This window comes from Macrobrachium nipponense, chromosome 11 (genome assembly GCF_015104395.2).
Source record: "Macrobrachium nipponense isolate FS-2020 chromosome 11, ASM1510439v2, whole genome shotgun sequence".
NCBI lineage: Eukaryota > Metazoa > Arthropoda > Malacostraca > Decapoda > Palaemonidae > Macrobrachium > Macrobrachium nipponense.
Window position 1 is genome coordinate 97,879,418 of NC_061087.1, and position 23,326 is coordinate 97,902,743.

At 38.0% G+C, this 23,326-nt stretch overlaps 1 protein-coding gene across 1 annotated transcript in view; it reads right to left on the minus strand.

Annotated features, from left to right (window-relative positions):
* Positions 1-19,061: 19,061 nt before the first annotated feature.
* Positions 19,062-23,326, minus strand: part of LOC135207769 (biorientation of chromosomes in cell division protein 1-like 1) — a 107,158-nt gene continuing 102,893 nt past the window's right edge. Inside the window, exons 6-7 of the mRNA XM_064239597.1 lie at positions 22,907-22,996; positions 19,062-20,859 (exon numbers count right to left, since the gene is read on the minus strand). Coding sequence (XP_064095667.1) covers positions 20,756-20,859; positions 22,907-22,996 — 194 coding nt within the window. The 3' untranslated portion in view covers positions 19,062-20,755. The remainder of the gene's footprint in view (positions 20,860-22,906; positions 22,997-23,326) is intronic.

The following is a 23,326-nucleotide window of genomic DNA, read 5'->3' on the forward strand; positions in this document are numbered from 1 at the left end:
AGGCCACGTATCAAAAGTAAATTTATAAGACTGTTCAGTCATGAGCTTTTATGAGGCCCACTAGTATATTAAGGCTTCACCCTTCCAAACTTTTAGATCTGGTAGTGCAAGTATACACATACTAGTTTTCTGCAAGTTATGGGATAATGACCATTCTAAGAAAATAACTCTTCTACCCTTGAAATCAAAAACCTCAGATTGATCACACGGTCACTCATTCCTTCAAATAGCACTTCAAGGCCATACAACCTTCATTGAAAAATCAGCTATCAATGTGACGGTCCTTATTAATGTGGTCTTTGTAGTTGTGATGATTATTCTGTAATACTACAAATTTTGATTGTACAACTATCTAAGATCGACTTTGGAGGTAATGAAAGTACTATTGTTGTTTGTGGATTATCTTGATTCACCCATCTTGCATGGTTGTCCATGACTTCTTGGTTACCACGACTCCTTGCTGCTGATCAAGACACTTGCAGAGATGATGTAACTACATTCAATAACTAATCAAGTGATACTTGGCGTCTTAGAAGACCGCCATATTACCTCTGGAGGATGTAGCAATATAAGGAATTATCTGGAAGTTGAATTCTTTTTTGTTCTGTCTTGATGGCCTCTGTCCTTGTATGGTATTTTTATGTTGCCTGTCTGAAGTCCGACATAGTTTATTGCCACAGGGAGAGGAATAACCTTGGTTGTTGAGATTTCTAGTTCTCCAGTACTGGATTACCTAACATAAGCCCTTCTGAAGATAGTGTGCCCTTGTCAGTTATATTCTTATAGGTCCTAGGCATCTCTTATACCTTAGCTGTGACATGCCAACAACCACTGCCACAGTATAATGGACTTTCTGATGGAGATGGGAACCTGAGTTTGGCAGATGCTCTCTTTGAACACCAGAGAATAGAAGTTTAATCATAGTGCTAGTGGCATGATGTTGTCTTGGGCATTCTGGTCTGCTTAAGTTTTCTAAGTTGAAGACCAGGAAAAGAAATAAAAAATTGGGGGAAGGTCTCACCCATCACTAACAGTTGTTTTCCTAGTTTAACCGGCTATCTGACACTTAGTTTGTCTACCCTTAACCATGCATATAGGCTTATGCTAAAAGGTTTATTATTCATATGACACAGTTGCCAAGTTAGTATTTCCAATTGTGTGTCCCATACAAACTTTTCAGTAGGATGACTGCAGTCAGATGATGCTCAGATTTTAATATTAAATACCTTTAACCTTTTAGTAGTTCATTCATAGTACTGTATCAATAACTTTGTTCATGACAGGACTCCCTTTGAAAGTTTACATGTTCAATGTTATTTTTTTTTTTTGGCCAGTTCTTCACTTTCAATTATATTATTTTTAGCATTTAAGGAAACTGACTAATGAATCCAAAGTATGGTTGTACTTAGTATAATTTCTCTAATTTGTTGTGTGGCTGGTGCCATAAATTAAAGAATCTACTTTGTGCTAAAGGACATGTGGAGTAAAGAAAGCACAGAGAAAACATTCATAAACTGAACAAATATCAGGCAGAAAATATGTGGATATAATCATTTTCTATTAATTTCCCTCATGGTTTCTCATATTTTTAAAATAGCCCTTAAGGATGAGTATTTTTAATGAACAAGTGTTCAGATTGGTTGAAAATAAATTCTATTGAAATTTGCTAAGATTGTAAAATAAAGGTATTGTATTAATAATAATGATACTAATAAGTATGTATACATAGAATCAGCTTTCATAATAAAGAAAAAATTTACTTTCTGCCATAAACTGTGCTTATTGCAATTCAAGTCTGCTACATGGCAAGAAAGGATGCTATCCATGACATACTTCAAAGACCTCCGAGTATTGGGTAAAGATTTACAAATTAGAGAAATTATACCGTCATCCTTTTTTCATCCAAATAAAGGTGCTCTGTAACTTAAAGCATCAATGTTTGATATTTCTGTATGTAAAATAGTGCTAACATCCGAGCCAAACACTGAAACCTTTGGTGCTTTGAAGAAAATATTTCATTCTGTTCAGAGATTTTATGAACTGATTGTTCACTTTAATGTAAACAACTTTGTGGTGAAGTGTAGTATGTCATATTTGTTTATATTTGTGAAAAAAATATTTATCCCCAAACCCTTTTTTCAACAAAAAAATCATTACTTGTCAGTTTGCAGGGATTAAATATAACCTTTATGCATTTGTATATGCTATAGGCATTAAATTATGTCACCAAGAATTTTTTGTTCTGGCTAACAAAAACTGGAAATGTCTGGTTAACAAAGAAGGAATATCTCAGGATTATAACTTGGAAGTTTGACAGTCTAGTACCAGTCTTTAAATTTTAAGACCATAAGAACCTTATACTATATATTACATTACACAGATTTATTGTCAGGTTACTTGTGTATAGTACTTTCGAATTAAAAGTGTTTTTCAGATAGAAATTGCAATACAGTAGACCCCGTGTATTTGTAGGGGATGGATACCAGACCCCCCCCTACAAACAGCTGAAATCCGTGAATACTTAAAACCTTTAAAAAAGCTTAGAACTGCCTATTTTGATAGTCAAAACACTAAAAATGCTTTTACCCGAGTATTTTAATAGTTTTATCACAAAAAGTGCATTTAGTCAAGAAAATGATAGGGAAATTCAGTAATTTGTGAATATTTCTCGGTGAAAAATACCACAAATAGGCGAATTTTTCACGAATAATGGCTATACATGGCCCATAGGAAAATCTGCAAATGGGCGAGTCCTTGAATGCAGGGGGTTTACTGTAGACTAATTATATCATCCAGTGCCAAGAAAAAAATTGAATTGAGTTCATTTGCAAAGAAAGGTTACCATAACCAAAAATCAGAATTAGATAAATTTTCAGCTAGGTACTAAAGCACATTATCATTTTCGATTTCTTTAAATCAAGAATATGAATAATTGGCTCATACATGTAAACAATTTTATGTGCATCTCAAAAATGCAACTGCTAAATAGCTGCTTAAACTAACTAAATGGTTACAGACTTGCCACAAAAGTACCTCTGTAACGAACATTGATTCCTAATTCCTTGGTTGCCTGCAACTGTATATGCAGCGATCAGGGTGTCTGGAAGAGGGGGAGATCCGTTGCATATGTGAAAATTTTGTATGTATTTCATTTATAAAAACTCAATTATGCCACAACTAAGAGAAAATTGATAACTCAAACTTGTCAAGTAGCATTTCAACTAATATTTTACTATCAAATTGGTAACTTCACTGTATCATTTAATTGAACTTTGCAACCAGATATATTGTATTCTATGTCCACTTTGTGGTAAAAATCCTTGGTGGTTATAAATTATAAGTATTCTGTTTGTTCATAGTACCGAAGTAACAAGATGAAACATAGTTAAAAGGGCATTCAAGTATGGTCACATAAAAGAAGTCAAAGCCAAGACTCCTTTAGGGTGAAATTTCCCATCTCTAACTACTGATTAGTGAGTTTGAGCACCTCTGTGGTTGTCGGCTACCAAGTCACAGACTGGGCATTCAAGCATAACTGAATGTATGTGACCTATAAAATGGTAATCTTAAACATTTTTGTTCAATTACGAGGAATTATTCTGGGAATGTGGCACATTAAATTTACAAATAACTTATCAAATGAAATATTATATTGTACAGTGTAATGTAAGATGCCCAAGAAGCTGACCCTAATATTTAGAAATGATGATGAAAAAGATATTCAGGTGTAGTACATGAAAAGATACATATACTAGAGCTGGCAAACAGAAGACAGCTGGAAGGTGTCAGAAATGCATAAAGACCAATACTCACAATGAGGGGAAACAATAGGTGGTTGATGTAATAAAAGTAGTTAAGATTGTCTTTTTACATACCCAATGTCTCAACTTATATGGTGTAAGCACAAATATGTCAATATGTATGCGTATTCCTATGAACCCATTAGTTATACAATAGGTTTACTGTGTGTGAAACCACTCAAGTCACACAAGCTGTCAAAATCTTGCATGAAGACCCACTGTCAGAGCCAACTAATGAATGTATACAGTTTATTGCAATGCTCTGCTTCCCCAGATTATTGTTGTTTTTCCGGTTATTGTGATGTACCATCAACTGTTTTTCTATTCAAAAACATTACTTCATTCCTTGCTTAGTGGCATGCTTGCTTCTTTCAATTTTTAAGGTCATCATCCATATGACTCCTTCAAGTGATACATAATTTTTACATGGTTTTGATCATTTTTTGCTTTCAGGTTACATGGAAGTCTGTAGAGTAAGTTTTGCAGTTTTCCTGTTCCTTATCAGGGGCTGTTTGTTTGTTCCTCCTACAATTCTACCCACCCTTTTGTTGGAAATAGTTTGTTTAGATAAATGCTTCCTTTCTGAACCAACTGAAGAAGTGTGTTATGTGTTCCATGGCCAACTTTTTGGTTTTAGTTGATTCGTTTAAAGATTTTACTGCCTGTATCTGTGCCTAGTTGTGCTCCTATGACATCTATTGGGTCCCTTCCATAGTCTCACACATGAACATAATACTCCAGTACATGCTCCTGCTCGTGTCTTGTTTATGTGGCTGCTTGCACATAATGACTCAATGACTCGACTGCTCTGGTGTATCCAGGTGTCTCTGAGAACTTAGCAGCACTTGTTTATTTGAGTGCCTCTGTTAACTGATTACCCCCATAACGTGGCCAACATTCTGCTTGCTGCCTTGTTGTATTCTGTTACTTTACTGCTCTAAAGTACCTGTCTATTCTGTTAATACTACTGGTAACGATTTCTCCACTTCAGTGTGTGCCCTGTTGCAACCAACCACTTTGGTGCACTTGCAGTTCCTTCCACTTATCTCATGAACCTTCCGCTTCACCTTCCAAAATATTCCTGCTTCTGGTAAGCCCTTCCCTTTATAAGTGTAATCTGAAAACAAGTCAGGAGGCTTCCTTGTCCTTAAATCCAGTAGATTTAAATTCCCAGTAATATCATGCATGGGTACCTTTGCCCATGCAGAACCATGACTCATGTTGCTGCTCTCCATATGTTTCTAATAAGTGAGTTCCAACCCTCTGTCTCCCCTATCATTCTTTGGGACCTTATACCATCACCAGCTGGCTGCTTGTGACCTAAGACCTGCAACAATGACCGTCTCTCCTCTTCCACTGTTTCTTACTGCAATATTTCACATCCCAGTGACTCTTCTTCAGCTCATCATCTGTGCCTGCTCTCATTTATTTGGTACTCCTCTGTCCTCTAAGACTGCCCAATTCAAGTCTCCAACGACAGTGTTACTAATAGAAGACTCAGGTGATAAGATCTTCAATTGGGTCAGATATTTTCAGCACTAACAGCTCCTCCTGACCTCTGCATGATACTTAAGTGTCTCCACTTCAAGACAAAGACAAGGCATTGCATTTAAACATTAAACTAAACTACCCTTGGATAAGTTATTCAGATTCTAGGTAAAGATATTCTATAAAAAAATAAATGGTTGCAGTTCTAACATAGGTTATGACCAGCCCTCGAATGCTCCTCATCACCATTTACAACTCGATCAGTACCTATTGTGGCGATTTGTCAGATCTAGGGGTGCTCTTCACACACTAAGCTATCTTCTTTTGCCATGGCAGCCATTGTGAAGGATGTCTCTCCTTCTTGTATGCCTTGTTCAGTCTGTTAGACAGCTGCACAGATGGATAGGTGTGAACACTTTTGCAAAAAGATTCTGACATTGCTGAACTGGTAGGAGTGGGTTCTTCATGGGACAAGTTCTCATCACGCAGGCAGTTCACCTTTAGCTGAGGATTCGGTTAAACCTTGTCATCTCATACTCTAACTGGGACACACCTCAATTCTTTCTGAATTCTTTCCGAAGGGTTTGGATCCCCTTGTAGTAATATCCCTCCAAAACAGTAATCAGATGCAGGCCCTTGGTGACCAGGTGGCCTTTATGATACAGAAGGGTGCCATCAAGGAGATTCAGCCAGAAAAGGCTGGATTCTACAGACAACTCTCCCTCATGCAAATATCATTAGGAGGTTGACATTAGATATTGGCTAACTCCGCAAGTAATTCTGATTCCCTGTCATATGGAAACGGTGTGGAGATATATTTGCAAAAGGGACATCCTTGCTTCAGTGGATCAGATGGATGTGTTACACATCCAGATTCAGCCATTCTTCAGAAAGTTTAGGCACTTCATTTGGCAGGGCTGTGTTCCAGTTTCAGGCCAATTGCTCATGCCCATTATGTCTTAAAGACAACTCAGGTACCTGGGGCTGCCTAGGCCTGCATCTCTGCTAGTAACTAGATGACCGTCTGGTCTTGGCCTCTTTATATTAAGAAAGTACTTGGGACTTCTTCAGGACTTTATTGCTTGTTGGGCTGGCAAACAAACCTCGAAAAGTCTGACCTGACTCCTTTCACAAGTGCAGTATACTTAGCCAAACAGAATGGCACCTCCACACAGCAGGTCTGCCCTTTGGTGGACATGGTACATCACCTCCACACTGCAGGTCTGCCCTTTGGTGGACATGGTACATCACCTCCAGGAGTTTCTTCTCATCACTGGCTTACAGCTAAATCTAGGCAGGAGTTAATAGGTCACCTGATATCACTGGAAGAGCTGGTTCCTAACACTTGCTTCCTCCAATTACAATTGGCTTCATGCTGGAGTGCAACTTTGATTTACATGTCCATCCAGATGGCAACCAGAGACATTATCAGGTTCTTTCTCTTCTCTCTACCATTAAGGGTTATTATTCCACTCTCTTTTCAGACTTCTTCAGCATGGCCTAGAATTAGGATGTGATAAAAAAATTTCAGACCTATTTCATCTTCTGCCCAAGCATTCCTGTGGGTTACTAATAAACTTCAGAATAGATCTTGACACTGGTGTAGTGCAGCAAACTAGGTCACCTTATAAATCCCCTTGTTGAATGTGACCCAGAAAACCGTATATTCTTGTTTGTTCTTGCCTCCTTTAGCCTTTGAGCAAGCTTCATGTCCTGTTAAGAGGAGAAATCTCTCATTCCAGCCACTGGTCTTTCTTTTTTTTCTTTTACCCCCTCTCATGGCCAAAACACTTTTCTTGTAGACATGGCTAGAATGTGGGCTCTTGGCATTCCTGCCTGTCTTCCACTTATACTGAAGACAGCCTTTCTTGCCCAGGGAAAGCCATCAGAACATAGCTCCTTGTCTGTATCTTCACACAGTTTACCAGAAAATCCTGTTGAAAAGAAAACCCAGCATGTTCTTTGGCAGGATATTTCCCCAGGCTTGTTTGGAGGTTTCACTAAGACAAACATCTTGAATTCAAAATCATGCTGTATGAAACAAGGGCTTTCTCCCCTTCTTTGGCCTCAAGTGTAACCTGTTGCTCATAATCCTTAAAGGAGGCACTTGACACTGTTAAAGCATGTTTGACAGATTCTACTCTAGTGATACTGCACAGAACTCTCTTGATGTTTACTTCTTGGGACTGTTTGTTGTAGTAAGTAATGATTTACCATTGGGAAGGCTCTGGGTAGGTCATCCTCTTTGTGATCTCATCCTTTGTGGTTCTGGCAAACCTAGAAACAAGTTATCCCGGAATACATACAGTAATGCCTCGTGCTTCTTTAGGATAATGTCTTCCAGTGCAAATCCATTACTTACAGAAGCTCCTGTGGTTTTCACTGGCATAGTGTTGCTTTGTTGCCAATGAGAGCTGGGCTTGTAAAAGATATTTCAAACTGGTGTGACTGGAGATGATTCATGCATTGTAAGGCTTTTATAATAACTGGGTGTGTAGAAAAATGTCTTTGACAGTAAAAACTTGTATTTATGTTAATATATATCCTTTTTATATGTACAGTATATATTGATATTATACATATATCTATATGTTTGTATGTATCTAAACTTGTTTGTAGGTCTATATTTGTACAGTATACATACAATCACCTTAGAATTGATAAGAAAATGCTCAGTAAGCATTTCTACAGAGAATTTAAAGTTAAATTTACAAAATGAGGAAGTAAAGCATAGTCCCCTTTTGACATCCAGAAGTCAGGCTAAAGTGAACAGTATGAAAAGCAGATAAAATGGTTAAGTATAGCATACTTTTAGTGTTCTTAATATAAAGAATCTTCTCTCATGATAAAGCCTAGTGTTTAATCACTTGTCTCAGATTCAAGTGGGATTTATGTTGCACTGTCATTTTTCTTGTAACTGTGTTGAACTGTAGCGGAAATAAAGTATTACAGTGGCTTTTACATGAAGAACGATACCAGTAGCAGTGGTTACTCGTGTAACACAACATGATAGTTTCAGTGGAAGAAGCAAAATTTCAGATAAACCAGGATGTATCATATTCTATTGAAAAATGTTTTGGAGTTTACAAGATATGAAATTTTCCAGAAAAAAATATTGGTTATTGCAACTGCTTGAATTACAAAATATGATTTTGGTGTTAAAAGCAAAATGTTGTGTCAAACTTGGAAGACATTTGGCATTAAACCTAAAAAGTAATTTTTCAAAAAAAATTATGTTCAGTGTAACTGAATAAGTTAAAATTCAGGCAATATCAGTGTGTTACAATCATTACCAGGCCAGAAAAGACGTACAAAGAACAAAACTATTTTTCTCTTGGTTGTGTTTCTTCTCTTGGATGTCATGGGGTGACTAAAATACCAGACATAAGCTAAAGGAAAATGACACTTCTCCATTTAAAGAACACTCCCAAACACAAAATGGTATGGCCACATTAACAAAAGGCAAATTTAATACAAATGCAGTAAAAACAGAGAAAATGATGCTTTACCAATACAAAACTTTATGGACTAGAACTTGGAATTGGATAATACATACACAATACACAGTACAAAAGTATGGTATACTGTACTTATATAGATTTAAATGTGCAAAAATGTGCCAACCTATCTACCTAATGTATGTTGTAAGTTTATTATTTGTAACACCAATTTTGTTGTTTTTATGAAATCCTTCATTCTAAAGTTTTGAATAATTTTACTTATTGTTTCATAATATAGAAATCTTACAGCAAGATATAACAAAAAAGGGGGATTTAATTTTAGTAGCAAAAGCACACAAATTTTTATGCAATTTTACTTTCAACAACAGCAGCATGAAATTTTTTATCCATTAAAGCAAAATGTGTACCGAGTGCTGTACTGACAAGGCTTCAGAGCCTGTGCTTTAATTTCCAATTATGTTGTCTTAACTTATTCATTAAAAAATAAAGAAAACTCAATGTTCCCATAATAAAATAAAATATACTAACAACTGAATTGATAATAAAGATAAGCACAAATACTACCCACACATTTTTGTCCTTCGTTGTAAATGCATTAAAAATGCAAAGGATACTAAAGTAATATGATGGAACATAAAGACTTTCTTCCTTTTTCCTAGCAAGATACAAGGATGGCTAACTTAAAAATTAATCCTACTAAATAAAAATGCAATGTACATTAGTGTCAACTGGGGGGGGGGGGTGTTTATAACACTTCAACTACAGTGCAACCATCTTTCACCAACATTTACCCTGGGCAATATTTCATACAATTTTAAAGGTGAATCGTTTGTCACAGTATCGTCAAAAAGCACCATGACAAAAATTAAAAGTCAAAATGACAATCAAAGTTAACCAACAATAAATGTTTGTAATTATACGAAGTAGAGAACTCTAGTTCGACCAGACAAATAAGTTAAACTATATAACTGTGTAGGGCTGGCCAGGAGAATTTGTCATCAGTAATAATATTTAAATATTATTCATAACACGTAGAAGATCTTTAAAAACTTAATAATTGGATAAATTAAAAATTATGAAGATTCTCACAAATTTCCTTAATCAGCTTACTTCCAAATTTTGACAATCCTGTTGGTTGAAGCATGGATTCATTTAAGATATGTATAAGTGTTAAGTGTTGCCATCAATTCTCTGTACATGGGGATTAAGTTATGGAATATTCACCAAGTATCCATGGGTCCAATGAATATGACCAATTCTAAGACAAAAGCAAATTAATCCCCTGTGGCATTCTTTTTAGCTTGAATATGGCCATAAACCAAAAATAGGTTGACCAGTTTTATTCTATGGAGTCTGCCATTTAATAAGATTGATGAATTTCACAAACGTTACATAATCACACCATGGGACAGCTAAGTTTTATGTCCACATTTCAAAATTTCCACCAGCTTCCTGTGATTTGTGGAATGTATCCTTGAGTTCCTGTACATTAGAAATTTTATAATAGTTTTCAATGGCTTCAACAGAAATCTAGTCACTGAAAATAACAAATTTCTGTGGTAGCTAGTTTTTTTTTTTATGAATTGAACTCTGAATTTATTGCACACAGTTCTGATCAGAAAACAGAATTATTTTATTTGGTGGTACAGGAAAAAATTATACATTCAGGTGGTACAGGAAAAAATGACATTTTTATGATAAAATTAGATTTTACACATACTTACCAAGTAATTACCTGTAGCTGAAAGTGCACTACTGTAGCAGTCAAATCTTACAGATTTCGTGATGGAGCCACCATCGCTAGTGTAGGTGTTAGGACCCACCCACTTTCGGGAACGATAGGTACAAAAGTGCAGAGAGAACCAATTCGTTTGGCCTGTCATGTCCATCTGTGGGGTGGAGGGAAGGGCTTTAATCAGGTAATTACTTGGTAAGTATGTGTAAAATCTAATTTTATCATAAAAATGTCATTTTCACACATGTAACTTACCAAGTAATTACCTGTAGCTGATTCCACTCTTAAGGTGGTGGGAATCATGGACATGCTGTACATCGAAGACATTATATGTATATTAATGACTCAATATAGAAACACTGCAAGTATTTATCAAATACTTATTGTACCTTACCTGGTAAGAGAGCGTTGCAGGTGAATACTGCCTCTGGTCGTTGCTCTCTTGACCTGTGGGAGGCGTGGTAGTTTGGCCAATGATCGCCCCTACTTTGGTGGGAAATAACTTCTCAGTCATGGAGGTTCCCCGATGACTGGAGGAAGTTATTTATTGATGCCCTTGCCCTGGGCTTAGACCAGATAAAACACAACGAACACCTACACCATAAAAAACAACCAGTGATAACCTTCTATAAGACTGGTGAGTACTCCAGGTAACAGGTACCCCCAGGCTTCCCAAAACTCAACACCAATGATCAAGACAACAGAGGATATTCAAGGAACAGTTAGCTCCTTATGCTTCCTCCCCCAACACCATGCCAGCCACTGACAACGGACCCAACGTGGAGCAATTCTCATAAACCATTTCTATGTCTTTTAGATAATACATAGAAAAAACTGACCTACATTTCCAAAATGTAGAGTTCATAATGGCTTCTAAGGACATATGTATAAAAGCTAGAGACGTCGCCACAGCTCTCACTTCATGAGCTTTAGCTTTGATGGAGGGTAGCACTTCTTCCTTGATTTGAGTGTGTGCCTCCATTATCAAGTTCCTTAGGAAAAATGAAATGCCGTTCTTAAACATCGGTTGAGACAGAGACTTCACCGAACACCATAGATTACTTGCAGGTACTCTAATCTTTTCTGTTCTATTCAAATAATAGCGTAATGCTCTTACTGGACAAAGAAGACGCTCCTCCTTCTCTGGACCTATGATAGCCATAAGATTCTTAATCTTAAAAGAATGTGGCCAAAGTTTGTTCACATCCTCGTTCTTTGCCAGAAAACCTAAGGATAGAGAGCAGACTGCATCACCTTGAAAGAACCCTACTCTCTTGTCTATAGCCTGTAATTCGCTGACCCTTCTGGCTGTTGCCAGAGCTGTCAGAAAGTCTTTTTTTTTGTGAGGTTCCTTAGAGACATCAAGCACAGGGGTTCATATGAGTCCCCCTACAGCCACTTTAGAACTACGTCCAAATTCCAAGAAATTGCTCCCGACTTAACTGTCTTGGAAGTGTCCAAGGATCTAATAAGATCGCTAATGTCATTGTTGTGTCCCACATCTATGTGTCTATGTTTGAACACAAGAGCTTAGCATAGCTCTGTACCCTTTAATAGTGCTGGATGCTAACTTCCTAGAGGATCTCAAAAATAGCAGAAAATCCGCTATCTGTGCGATAGTGGTTTGAGAAGAAGAGACGTTATGTCCTCTACACCAGTTTCTAAATACTAACCACTTCGACTGGTAGAGCTTGGAAGTAGAAGATCTGCGACATCTAGCGATGGTTTCTGCAGCCTGTCTTGAAAAGCCTTTCGTTCTAACCAGTCGCTTGACAGTCGAAATCCTGTCAGAGACAGCATGAACAATCCCTGATGGAACTTGTACAAGTGAGGCTGTTTGAGTAGCGACTTCCTCTGAGGGAGAAGTCTTGGAAAGTCTATGATTAGACAAAGGAGGTCTGGAAACCAATCCTTCCTCCGCCAGAATGGAGCTAGGAGAGTTGAGGAGACATTTTGATGACTCATAAACTTGTTATCACCTCCTGAATCATTCCGAAAGGTGGGAATGTGTATAGGTCCAGCCCCATCGAATCTTGCAGCATGGCATCCGTCACCCATGCACTGGGCTCCGGCACTGGCGAACAGAAAATTGGCCGACGATGATTCTTTGCTGTCGCAAAGAAATCTATAGTTGGTTGTGCCCAAAGACTCCACAGATCCTTGTACACCTGGAGCTCTAGTGTCCAGTCTGCTGAGAGCACTTGATTCCATCTGCTTAGCTCGTCTGCCATGACGTTTATTCTGCCCTGAACAAAGCGAGTAAGAATCGTTATTCTTCGCTGTTCCGCCCACAGCAGGAGTTCTTTCGCTGTCTGATACAGAGAAAAAGAGCGTGTGCCTCCTTGTTTGTGGATGTACAACAGTGCTGTTGTGTTGTCTGCAAATACCGGTACTATCTTTCCTGAAACCTGTCGAGCAAAGTATTGCAGACCGAGGAAGATCACCAACAGTTCCTTCACATTGATGTGTGTAGGGTTGTTTGTTCCACCGACCAGATACCCGATGTCTGTTGCGACTCCAGGATGGCTCCCCATCCTAGGTCTGATGCGTTGGAGTACAATTTCAGGTCTGGGTTCTTCGGTCGAAGCGACTTTCCTTCCAGCAACCTGTCCTCGGACAACCACCATCGGAGATCCAACTTTATCCCCTCAGAAATCGGGAAAACAAACGAGTCTTCCTGCGTCTTTCTGGACCAGAGAACCTTCAAATAAAATTGCAGAGGGCTCATGTGTAGCCTGCCTAACTTGACAAATGGTTCCACTGACGAAAGAGTTCCTAGAAGGCTCATCCAATGAAGGGCTGAGCAGGACCTCCAATTCATGAATTCTTATACCGTGTGAAGGCAGGCTTCCACTCTTTTTGGCAATAGAAAAGCCCGAAAAGTCCGAGAGTCCAGAATCATGCCTAAATATTGAATTCTCTGAGATGGAATCATCTGGGATTTTTGGGCATTTTTTAGTATTCCCAGGTCCCGAGTCAGAGCAAGTTTCTTCAAGTCCCCCATGCACTGTTCCTTCGAGGGAGAGCGTAGGAGCCAGTCATCTAGGTAAAAAGAGGCGTTTATCCCCATCAAATGTAGCCACTTCGCTAGAGGGGCTAAGACCCTTGTGAAAACTTGGGGTGCAGTCGTCAGACCGAAACATAGGGCTCTGAATTGATATACCTTGTCTTCGAACACAGAGCTTAGAAGTTTCCTTGACTCTGGGTGTATGAGGATATTGAAGTATGCATCTTCCATATCCAGAGTCACCATTCAATCCTCTGGATGAAGAGAAGCTAGGATAAAAACATTTTTCTCCATTCGAAACTTCGTTTTTACAATATATTTATTCAAGAGCGCTGACGTCTAGAACAGGCCTCCAGCCCCCTGATGATTTGGGGACTACAAAAAATTTGTTGTAGAAACCCTCAGAGCCGTGATCTACTATTAATTCTACTGCTCTCTTGTGCATAAGAGACTGAACCTCTTGAGAGAGGGCTAAACACCTCTCGCCTCTCGGATCCTGCCGAGTACGCTGTTAACGTTATAGGAAAACTGGATAACTGCGGCTTTTGTAGAAGAGGGATGAAATAGCCTTCCCTTAACACCTGAACCACCCAAGGATCTGCACCTCTGTTGCTCCATTTCCTCCAGAAATAACGGAGCCTTGCTCCTACAGGAACATGGGGGGATGCACCACTCATTGCTTGTTGGAAGTTTTAACATTGGTCTTCCTAACTGATCTGTAGCTTGGCCGCAAGTTTGATCTAGGCCTAGATCGATGACTGGATCTACCTCCACGAAAGGGGTGAGGCTGAAGAGGAGAGGCCAACTTGTAAGCCGAGGATACCGGCTCCTTCTGTTTCTTTGTTGACTGAGTCAACAAATCTGTCGTGGATTTATTCTGAAGATCCATCAGAATGTCTTTTATCGTTGACTGCGGAAAAAGATACGTTTTGTCCAAAGGGGAGAATAACAGTGCGGACTTGTGTGTGGACGTCACTCCCTTAGAGGTAAAAGAGCACCAAAGCTCCCTCTTCTTCAGAAGGCCCATAGCAAAAAGAGAAGCTACTTCGCTGGAAGCATCTCTTACTGCCTTGTCCGCACATGAAAGCACTCCCAACCAATCGGCTGAGGTCTTCTTGCAACGAAGAACAGCTTTCTATCTTCGTTGCCAAAGTGCCTACCGTCTAGTCTAAGAAACTAAACACCTCCAAAATCTTGAAAATGTTCTTCACCAGATGTTCTATCTCTGGTGAAGTGAAAAATACTTTGGCTGCTCTGAACGCTGAACGTCTGGCCGAGTCTACTAAGGCTGAGAAATCTCCCTGGGAGGAGGCAGATACTCCCAGGGAAGGAGTCTCACCTGTTACGTAATACTGTAGCATTTCTTAATAAGCTTCAACGGAGGAAACGTGAACGTAGCCTTGCCAAGATCTCTATTATAGTAGCCAACCAGTCTTCCACCTCTTGTAACGCTATCTTAGAAGCGGAAGACAAAACCATCTGAGGAAGTTCTTCTACTGGTGCATTCTTCATGAGAAAAGTGGAGGCCGGAGCCAATGTCTTTCCTGGAGAGAAGAAATCCGAGTAATTCTCCCAGAAGAACGCCAATAGAGAAGCGTAAGCAGAATAAGGGGTCTCTTGCGCTACTACTTCGTCCTCTGACGATATAGGAGAGAATACCTTCTCCTTATTGCCTGAAGAAGCTTCCTTTTTCATGAAACTCATAAGTTCATCCGGCTTACGTTTGAGAGGAGCCAAAGACTCGTCTACATAAGTCCTGAACTGATATTGTAGCCAGTGGCGCCAAATGTCCCATATTAGGCGTAAATCCAGGTGTCGAGCGAGCCGAGGCAGGCGCCAAGTCAACAGAAGAGGCCGTCAAGCTTTCAAGGGCGGGCGCCCAGCAGGAAGCGTAGTGCACTGAGCTGCCAGAGGGGAGTTGGGTGCTCAAGAGTGGGAGCTACTCGGTCCACCACGGGCGCTACCTGGTCCGATATGGGCACTACTGGACACAGAGAAGCTGAGCAATGAATGTCAGCAGTCACTATGAATTCTTAATGTGACGGGTGCTTGGATGCCTGGCAGCCAAAAACTGACAACCAGGCAAAACCTGGAAGCTACAAGACGGATGAGGGTCGATACCATTGAAAGAGAGACCTTTCCAATGGCGCTCTGTCCCTCCCTGTGAACTTCCAATAGGTGCAACAGAGGGGGCAACTGTCCGGGGGCAAACCCCTCCGGTCTCCTTTGGACTCCCGGTATGTCTTCTCCCCAGTGCGGGGGAGCGGGACAATGACCTTCATCTAGAACTGGTGAGCCGAACAGCCACCTCCTCAGATAGCACAACACTATCACTAATAACTGCACTTTTGAGAGGCTCTCTTTCCACAAAAGACCTGAAAGATGAGCCAAGAACTATTATAGCCTTAGCAAGAAAATTAAATTTTTTCTCAAACTTACTAGAGGCTGGCAACGGTGTCGGGTTTGGAAACACAGGGGCCTGGAGAAGGAGACACTGGTAGAGGAGTAGGAGGACTAATTATCGGGGATGATATAGGAAGTTGTGCAGAGTGAAATTCCTCTCCTAATGAAGGAGAACTCTCTAAGATAGCCTTACTTTCGGCTCTAAGAGCCGCCTTCCTTTTCCTATCCCTTGCTAACTTATCTAAATGAGAATTTAAGGTTTTCCATTTAATTTCATCCCAATCTGCACACTCTGGACCCGATAAGTCCTCGGAACAAATCTGGCCCCTACATTTGCTACACTTAGTATGCGAAAAATAAGCCAATTTCGTTAATCTAGTTCTACATCTCTGAGAGCAATACCTAATGCTCGAGGTGCTAATTAACAAATCACAAAATATGCAAGTACGTCACCAATAACACCAACGATGACGAAAAAAATGGTCACCAAAACCATCGACGTTAGTCGTAAGCCGGCAGAAAACTAATTGGTTCTCTCTGTACTTTTGTACCTATCGGTCCCAAAAGTGGGCGGGTCCTAACACCTACACTAGCGATGGTGGCTCCATCATGAACTATGTAAGATTTGACTGGCGCGGTAGTGAGCTTTCAGCTACAGGTAATTACTTGGTAAGTTACATGTGTAAAAATTCTACATCTATGAGACTTGGAACCGTCAACATAAACACCATAGTGTGAACCTTTGATTTCATATTCTATAGTGTGACGTTTGTGATGCTTGGGCAAATAACACTAACAAGCACAAGTTCTACCTTATGGGTAGTCCAAGGCTGAAGTAGTTCCAATTCGGAAGGCAATCTAACCGTCATATTTATTGATTCATTCAAGGAAATTAGCTTCAACTGGGAAGGGTGGAATATGGTTACTGTAGAAAAGGCAAGGCCAAACAGGTGAGAGTTAGGCTCTCCATATAAGACTGATGTTTGCATAAAAAATATTTGTTTAATAAAAAAACTTTGCTTCATTATAAACCCATCAATCAAATTTTGATCAATTTGCAAGTCAGGAGGGAGGTCAAGACATTGAATCCTAAATTTCTTGAGGCACTGATGGATACAGGACACCAGTTAGAGACTGTACTGAGTCAGATACCAAGGATCAATTATTTCCATGTGTTACTTTGAGAAGCAGAGTGCTCAAAAAGTAAAACAGGTTGTACTTGGTAAGCTGTCAACAGAACAAGCATTCACCTAACCATTCAAGAGAACCATGACTTCAGGACCATCTCTTAAAGATGAAAGATGTGAGAAAAGGAGTATCTTAAAAATGAATAGGAAAAAATTTTCACCATCTCCTGCGACTGTAAAAGCTGACTGAACACAACTATGACACCCATCCCTTTATACAAAATATCTGTGAGAGAAAGTGGCTACAACAGAATGGCATTGCTTAAATACCTGCATTCAGTATTCCTTTAAAAGGCCAAGGAACTGGGTGGGGCCCTGATTTCATGAATAGTCACTCTTGCATGAATAGTTTCATCTTCTGAAATGTTAGCAAGTGCCCAAAGAATGGCTTGCCTCAATCAAAAGGAGACAGTAATCTTGGAAATTTTCTTACTTTGCTAGTTCATGGACAGGAAAAGCCTGGACTCGCTGCCTCTAGGATGTCTCATCCTCTTCTACTAGGTTTCATAGGCAAAGCGAAAGGTCATCCATATAGTCTGTGGTAGAGGAAAAGGCAGGGACGGTAAAAAGAGCACTCATGCAAATTTGGTTATTGCTTGTCTGTGGGTTATGGTAACAAAGTCCAGAACAAAAAGCCACATATAACCAGTCCCCAAGGACTGCAGCAAAAAGGAACTTATGGTGGGAGAGAAATACTTGCTAAAGGATATATAACAATTGCAGGGAGTCAAACACAAACCATCACAAAATCCAATTGGAAAAATGTATATGAAAAATGATTAATTATGAAGGCAATACACATAGATATAACAAACTCTGGCAAGAAAATTTAAAGTGTGTATGTTTTAACAAATACTACCTCTCGTAACAATGAGTACATACCTGGCCAGGTGGAAGTATTCTTGGTGTGCGTCTGAGGAGAAATGATCGCATACGACACACAACTGTACATTGCTTGGGCCAAGTTAAAACATACTAGAGTATTGCTATGCTGCTACTGATTCTCAAGGTTTAGCCATAGTATTGGCTGAAATACCAAACAACCACTTTTTTTTAAATCAAACATGTAGTTAATGTACTTGGATAGAACATCAACAATAATGAGACATGACATGGCAAAAACTAGTGATGTGATCTATTTCCCTGGCTACCACTATACAGTATATTCTTGAAGGATTCAATGTAGCCAATGGCATAGTATGTACTCGCTAACATAAAAGATGCTGATGAACTACCACAGATGAAGAAGAAAGATTAATAGAAAATACCACCAACATAATACAGGAAGTCCTCGCTTATTGGTGGCATTCCGGTTTTACAGCACTTAGCAAACGTCATTAACAAGGTTTTTGGCGTCGGTAAGTGGTTAATCAGCACTGGTAAGGGCTTCATCAGTACCAATAAGCAGTTACTGTCATTAATAAGCAGTTTATTGACGCTTATGACATTGTAAATGCCATTATTACTATAATTATAGGTGATTTTCAGTTATCGGTGCTTGTCCAGGAGCAGAACCACCACCGATAACTGGGGACTACCTTAATCAGAGATGCTGAACAGCAAGATGACAGAAAAGAATTGGGAATGGATGAAATAATATAAGACTACTATGCAGGTGCTGCTACAGATTAAAGGAATACTACAGACACCCTTCAGTGATGGCTACAGTGTACTGATGGCACTCAACCACTACTGAGGAAAATACAAGCCTCAAGTATTTGTACTGTTTCCAAAATATGCTACAGAATCAACAAAACAGGACATTATATCTCATGGATTTTGACATGAGCATGGTCTTCAATTAGTAAAACAGATAAAACTACAGGAATTGTCTCAACCAACATATGGCACCTTACAGCTCATGAATACTACTTGTTGAGGTATTAAACTAGAATACAACAGAATACGTACCAGTGCTCACAAATCTAAACTCATAATAAAAAATATATATATAAAATAAAGGAGAAAAAATCACCAGACTACTTAAAATACAAAGTTTTATTTCTTACCTCCACTCAAAATTATTATTAGGAATATGAGTACCAGTAAATCTGATGAGGAGCTATGAAAACAAAATGTTCAATCCTAAATCTACTATAGACACCACCTTACCAATATAAATGAGTGAATAATGAAGAAGGGATAATTATGCTTAAATTCTAAAAAGGGACCTATATCTCCCAATAAAAGGAAACTTAAGTTTTCATAAATGTGGATCATATTTTTTGCATAATGAATGCAAATGAAGGCATGCGTCTCTGGCAGTCCAAGTTTATACACGGGCAAAGAGATTTTAAGTAAACATGCCTATGAAATATCTATGCCATCACCCACTGGCTATTGTGTAGAAAATGTTCTTCATTTGGAATTTTTGGGCTTCCTTTGTAATGTGACTTTCATTTGGATGAAACTATAAGAACTGAAAGGGAACTGGAGTCTTACATAAATGAAGCAAGATTTGAGCACAAAATATAAGAATTTAAGTCATAATCGATTAGATGTACCTGAGCCATGCAGAACATTTTCTCTTGTCAAACTTAATGACAGAACAATAATTCATCTGCTCCCTTTATAACAAAAACACTGTGTCAAAATGCATGATCAGAAATGGACAATGGTCACAATTTCTGCATTACAGTTACCGGTACTAAACAGACAAGCTTATCTCAAAAAGGACATTACAAATCGAGATGGAAATTTTGTTCAAAAACTACTAGTTCCTAGGAAAACCTTCCTCCATAAGGAAGAAAGTTTTTCATCTATTAACTTAAAGAGTAAGAGAACAATCAGAGTTTACTGGAAAATGAGGCAATACAGTACTATCTTCAGCAATCATTTCTCAAGCTCCTGAAAATTAATAACAAGATTGTAGGTGCATCACCACACAAAAGTGACATGACCACTTTTTGTACACCTTCACAAAATAACTTGGGTACCATTTTTCTTAGGGTTACATCAGATCAGCTTTGGTTTTCTTTTAGTATACTAAGCAGCATATATACAAAGGAAATGGCAGCAATTCCTTAGAAATAAGGAATAACATCAAGAGTAAGGAAAAATGCAACTTACAATTAAGTTTTCTGATTTCTAATTGTCACCATATATTCATAATAACTTACAACCAGCAGCAAATATATGTACATTGCAAATTAAATAATTCCAAATTCTAAATCACAAAAGACAAGTGCTCCCAAAAAATAACGAAAAACAATGAGAAATGAAAAGCACAAATTTTTGGATTTTGAAATGTCAAAATGCAAGAATAATTCCACAAGGTTTGATATATCAAATAAAATGTGATATACTGTCTTTGTATTCAAGTTAATAGGCACATCTTACCACTTTTCAACACTGCACTGTACATACTGAAGTAGTACAAACTTACCCACTTACTGGAAGCTGTTACATCATTTCCAGTTTAATATGTCAGCTCCAAATCAAATTAACTATCGAAACAAACTGGTGACAAGAGCCATCAAACTACACAACACTATGCTAAATAAATACATCAATTAACAAATCCAAGGTAATGTACAAATATAAAAAATTCTAAACTGTACCATACATACCTAATATATTATTTCCTTACTCTCACATACAAGTAACTCATATCAGACATACATCAGAATATAAAACATTCTTGACAATGAAAATTCCAGCAAGGAATCAGCTTCCTAGGCAGAAAATTTAGCCTCTTTACTAGGCCACGATGTATCTGTTTTCTGGTTGATTTTTGATGTGGGCTTAACAATGTTGTTGCTGGAATCCACTACAGCACCTGTAAAACAAAACAGCACCTGTAATCATGTACTAAGGGAACCCATAAGCAATAAAAACTTACCTAGAGATACAATAAAAATATGGAACTTTAAACACTATAAAAATAAAACTTTTTTTTTTTTTTTTCAAAAAAAACATGGATTAAAAAAAGTAGAGTAATATCGCAAGTTTTCTAGAATTTCATATTAAAATCCCTGGGTCTGTTTAAATATAAACAGGATTGAAATTACATATATAAAAAGGTAGAAACATGTAGAAATTCATAACACAAATACCCTAAAGTATTTATCCAGATATAGGGACTCAATTGGACCTTATTCCAAAAAGCATAATAAAATAACATTCTGGACATCAACTTTTTGTATCTGCAATTTCCATTTGAAGACAATCCCTTAAGAGAAACTATTTTTCATAATTTTACAAATATAAAATAATCCCAGGCACCTCAGTCTCCCTTAAATGAAACAAAGGCTACAGCATTCAGCTGGTACTACTGGTTCAGAGCTACAAAAATATGCGGGGTTGGAAGATGAGAATATACTTTATAAGCAATGAGTTTCCATGATAAAAATATACACTTTTTTTTCAAAACCTTTCACTACAAACCACTGCTTATATTATAATTAGCCCAAATTTCCATTTAGATTGGAAGGATTACACTGCTAAGAATCCCAGAATTGGTTAAATGAGACTTGTTGGGGTTCCTGGAACTTCTCTTAAATCAGCCTTCACGTCACTCAAAAGACAAAGAGATTTGTATTCATGGTATATTAAGCCTGATGTATGCAACTAAGAACCCTGCTGCAAAGGACAGTAGTTATCTTTAAGTCTGACATATATAGTGGCAAATAAACCTATGTTGTAGAGAATGTCATCATAGATACATTGCAGAATGGCTACGGTAATGAAAACACCAAGAGTTGAGAACCATATTCAACATAAGACCAGTTCTGGTGAAACTTTTGTTGTATTTGTTGTTACTATTTATGTGTAGAGTATTAGTTTAACTGATATTTGCAATTTAATGATATGGCATATCCATTCTTCTTACTGTTATCTAACACAAGGTATGTGCAATTAATCATAAAAAAATACTTTTCTCTTCTGGTACTTGTCTTTCAAAACAACAGTTTGGCCAACTAGTAGATTTCTATAAAGTGGGCATGATTTTCCTTTCATAAAAACAGAATAAATTAATACCTGATGCACAATTCAATATCCCATATTCATGAAAATCCTGTGCAAATGATGTTCAGTAGTCAGGTCATCCTGAATTGTTAGTTGCACCTCAGGTTTGGTAAATAATGTACAAACATTATATTTGCTTCAACTTGGCTTGTTTTGCTTTGTTCGTATACTGTTATGACCAGATGATCTGTGGAATTATCCAATTTGGGGTTGTTACCACTTCCACAACAAGTTATGTAGCCCACTGTGGATTAAGGTTTTTTGCAGTACCAAATGAACTCCACATTTTCAGCATACCATTCTATTTTAGAGAAGGCCTGTCAATGGGTACCACTTACAGTATGCCATGCCAGAGCTGTACTTTTTTTCTATTATCTTACTTTTTTATCCTTTCCCTTCACTTTTATCCTCATTGGCTGTCCACTTCTTTGACTTTACCTTGCTCAATTTTCATCCTTCCTTTACAAAACATCCTTTAGATGAGCTCTATGAGCATTAAAATGACTTGATTACCTCATAAAACCTATAATAATAATTAATATTTCTATCATAATTATAATACTGTATTGATGATAATTATGAAATACAATAACACCACAAGTCTAGTTATACCATTGGCTTTTAACCACTGGTAAGTTTTTCCAGTGTTTGACTGATTTCACTAAAATAATGCCTACTCCCAAGTTTGTATTAGCTTGTGAAAGAAACCATCCAATAATACTGCTATTATCACTCTTTACTGGAGAAGCAAAATATCCTCTGATGACTACCATCACAAGAAATTATAAGGGGCCAAAATGACTCACACATAACAACCTGGTTTCATTGTAGTACTAACTTGAACACATTTCACTTACCTCTGGTCTTCAACTTCCCCTCATCAGCTGAAGAATCGCTTGCAGGGGAAAGTGGGCTGTAATTTGCAATTTTCTGACTGTAGTCTAAATCTGAAAGATCCAATGTGGTGTTTTTAATTATGTATGAAATAAATATTCCTGTATTCAGAACTAATAATTCATACTCATACATGAAATATTGTAACCCAACACTTAATTCAGAAATTTTGAAATAAATTTATGCATGAGGATACCAAATTTTTTCATAAAGCTCTCCCTGAAGTGGGTTAGTTCTAACCCAAATTAGTTTAATAAAATGTGCAGAAAATCAATAAAAGATATATGCAAATGGGGGCGCTATAGATCTTCAGGCTTATAAATATTGCTGAAAAGTTGAAAACAAATAATTAGAACATCAGAACAATTAATCAAACTGCAGAG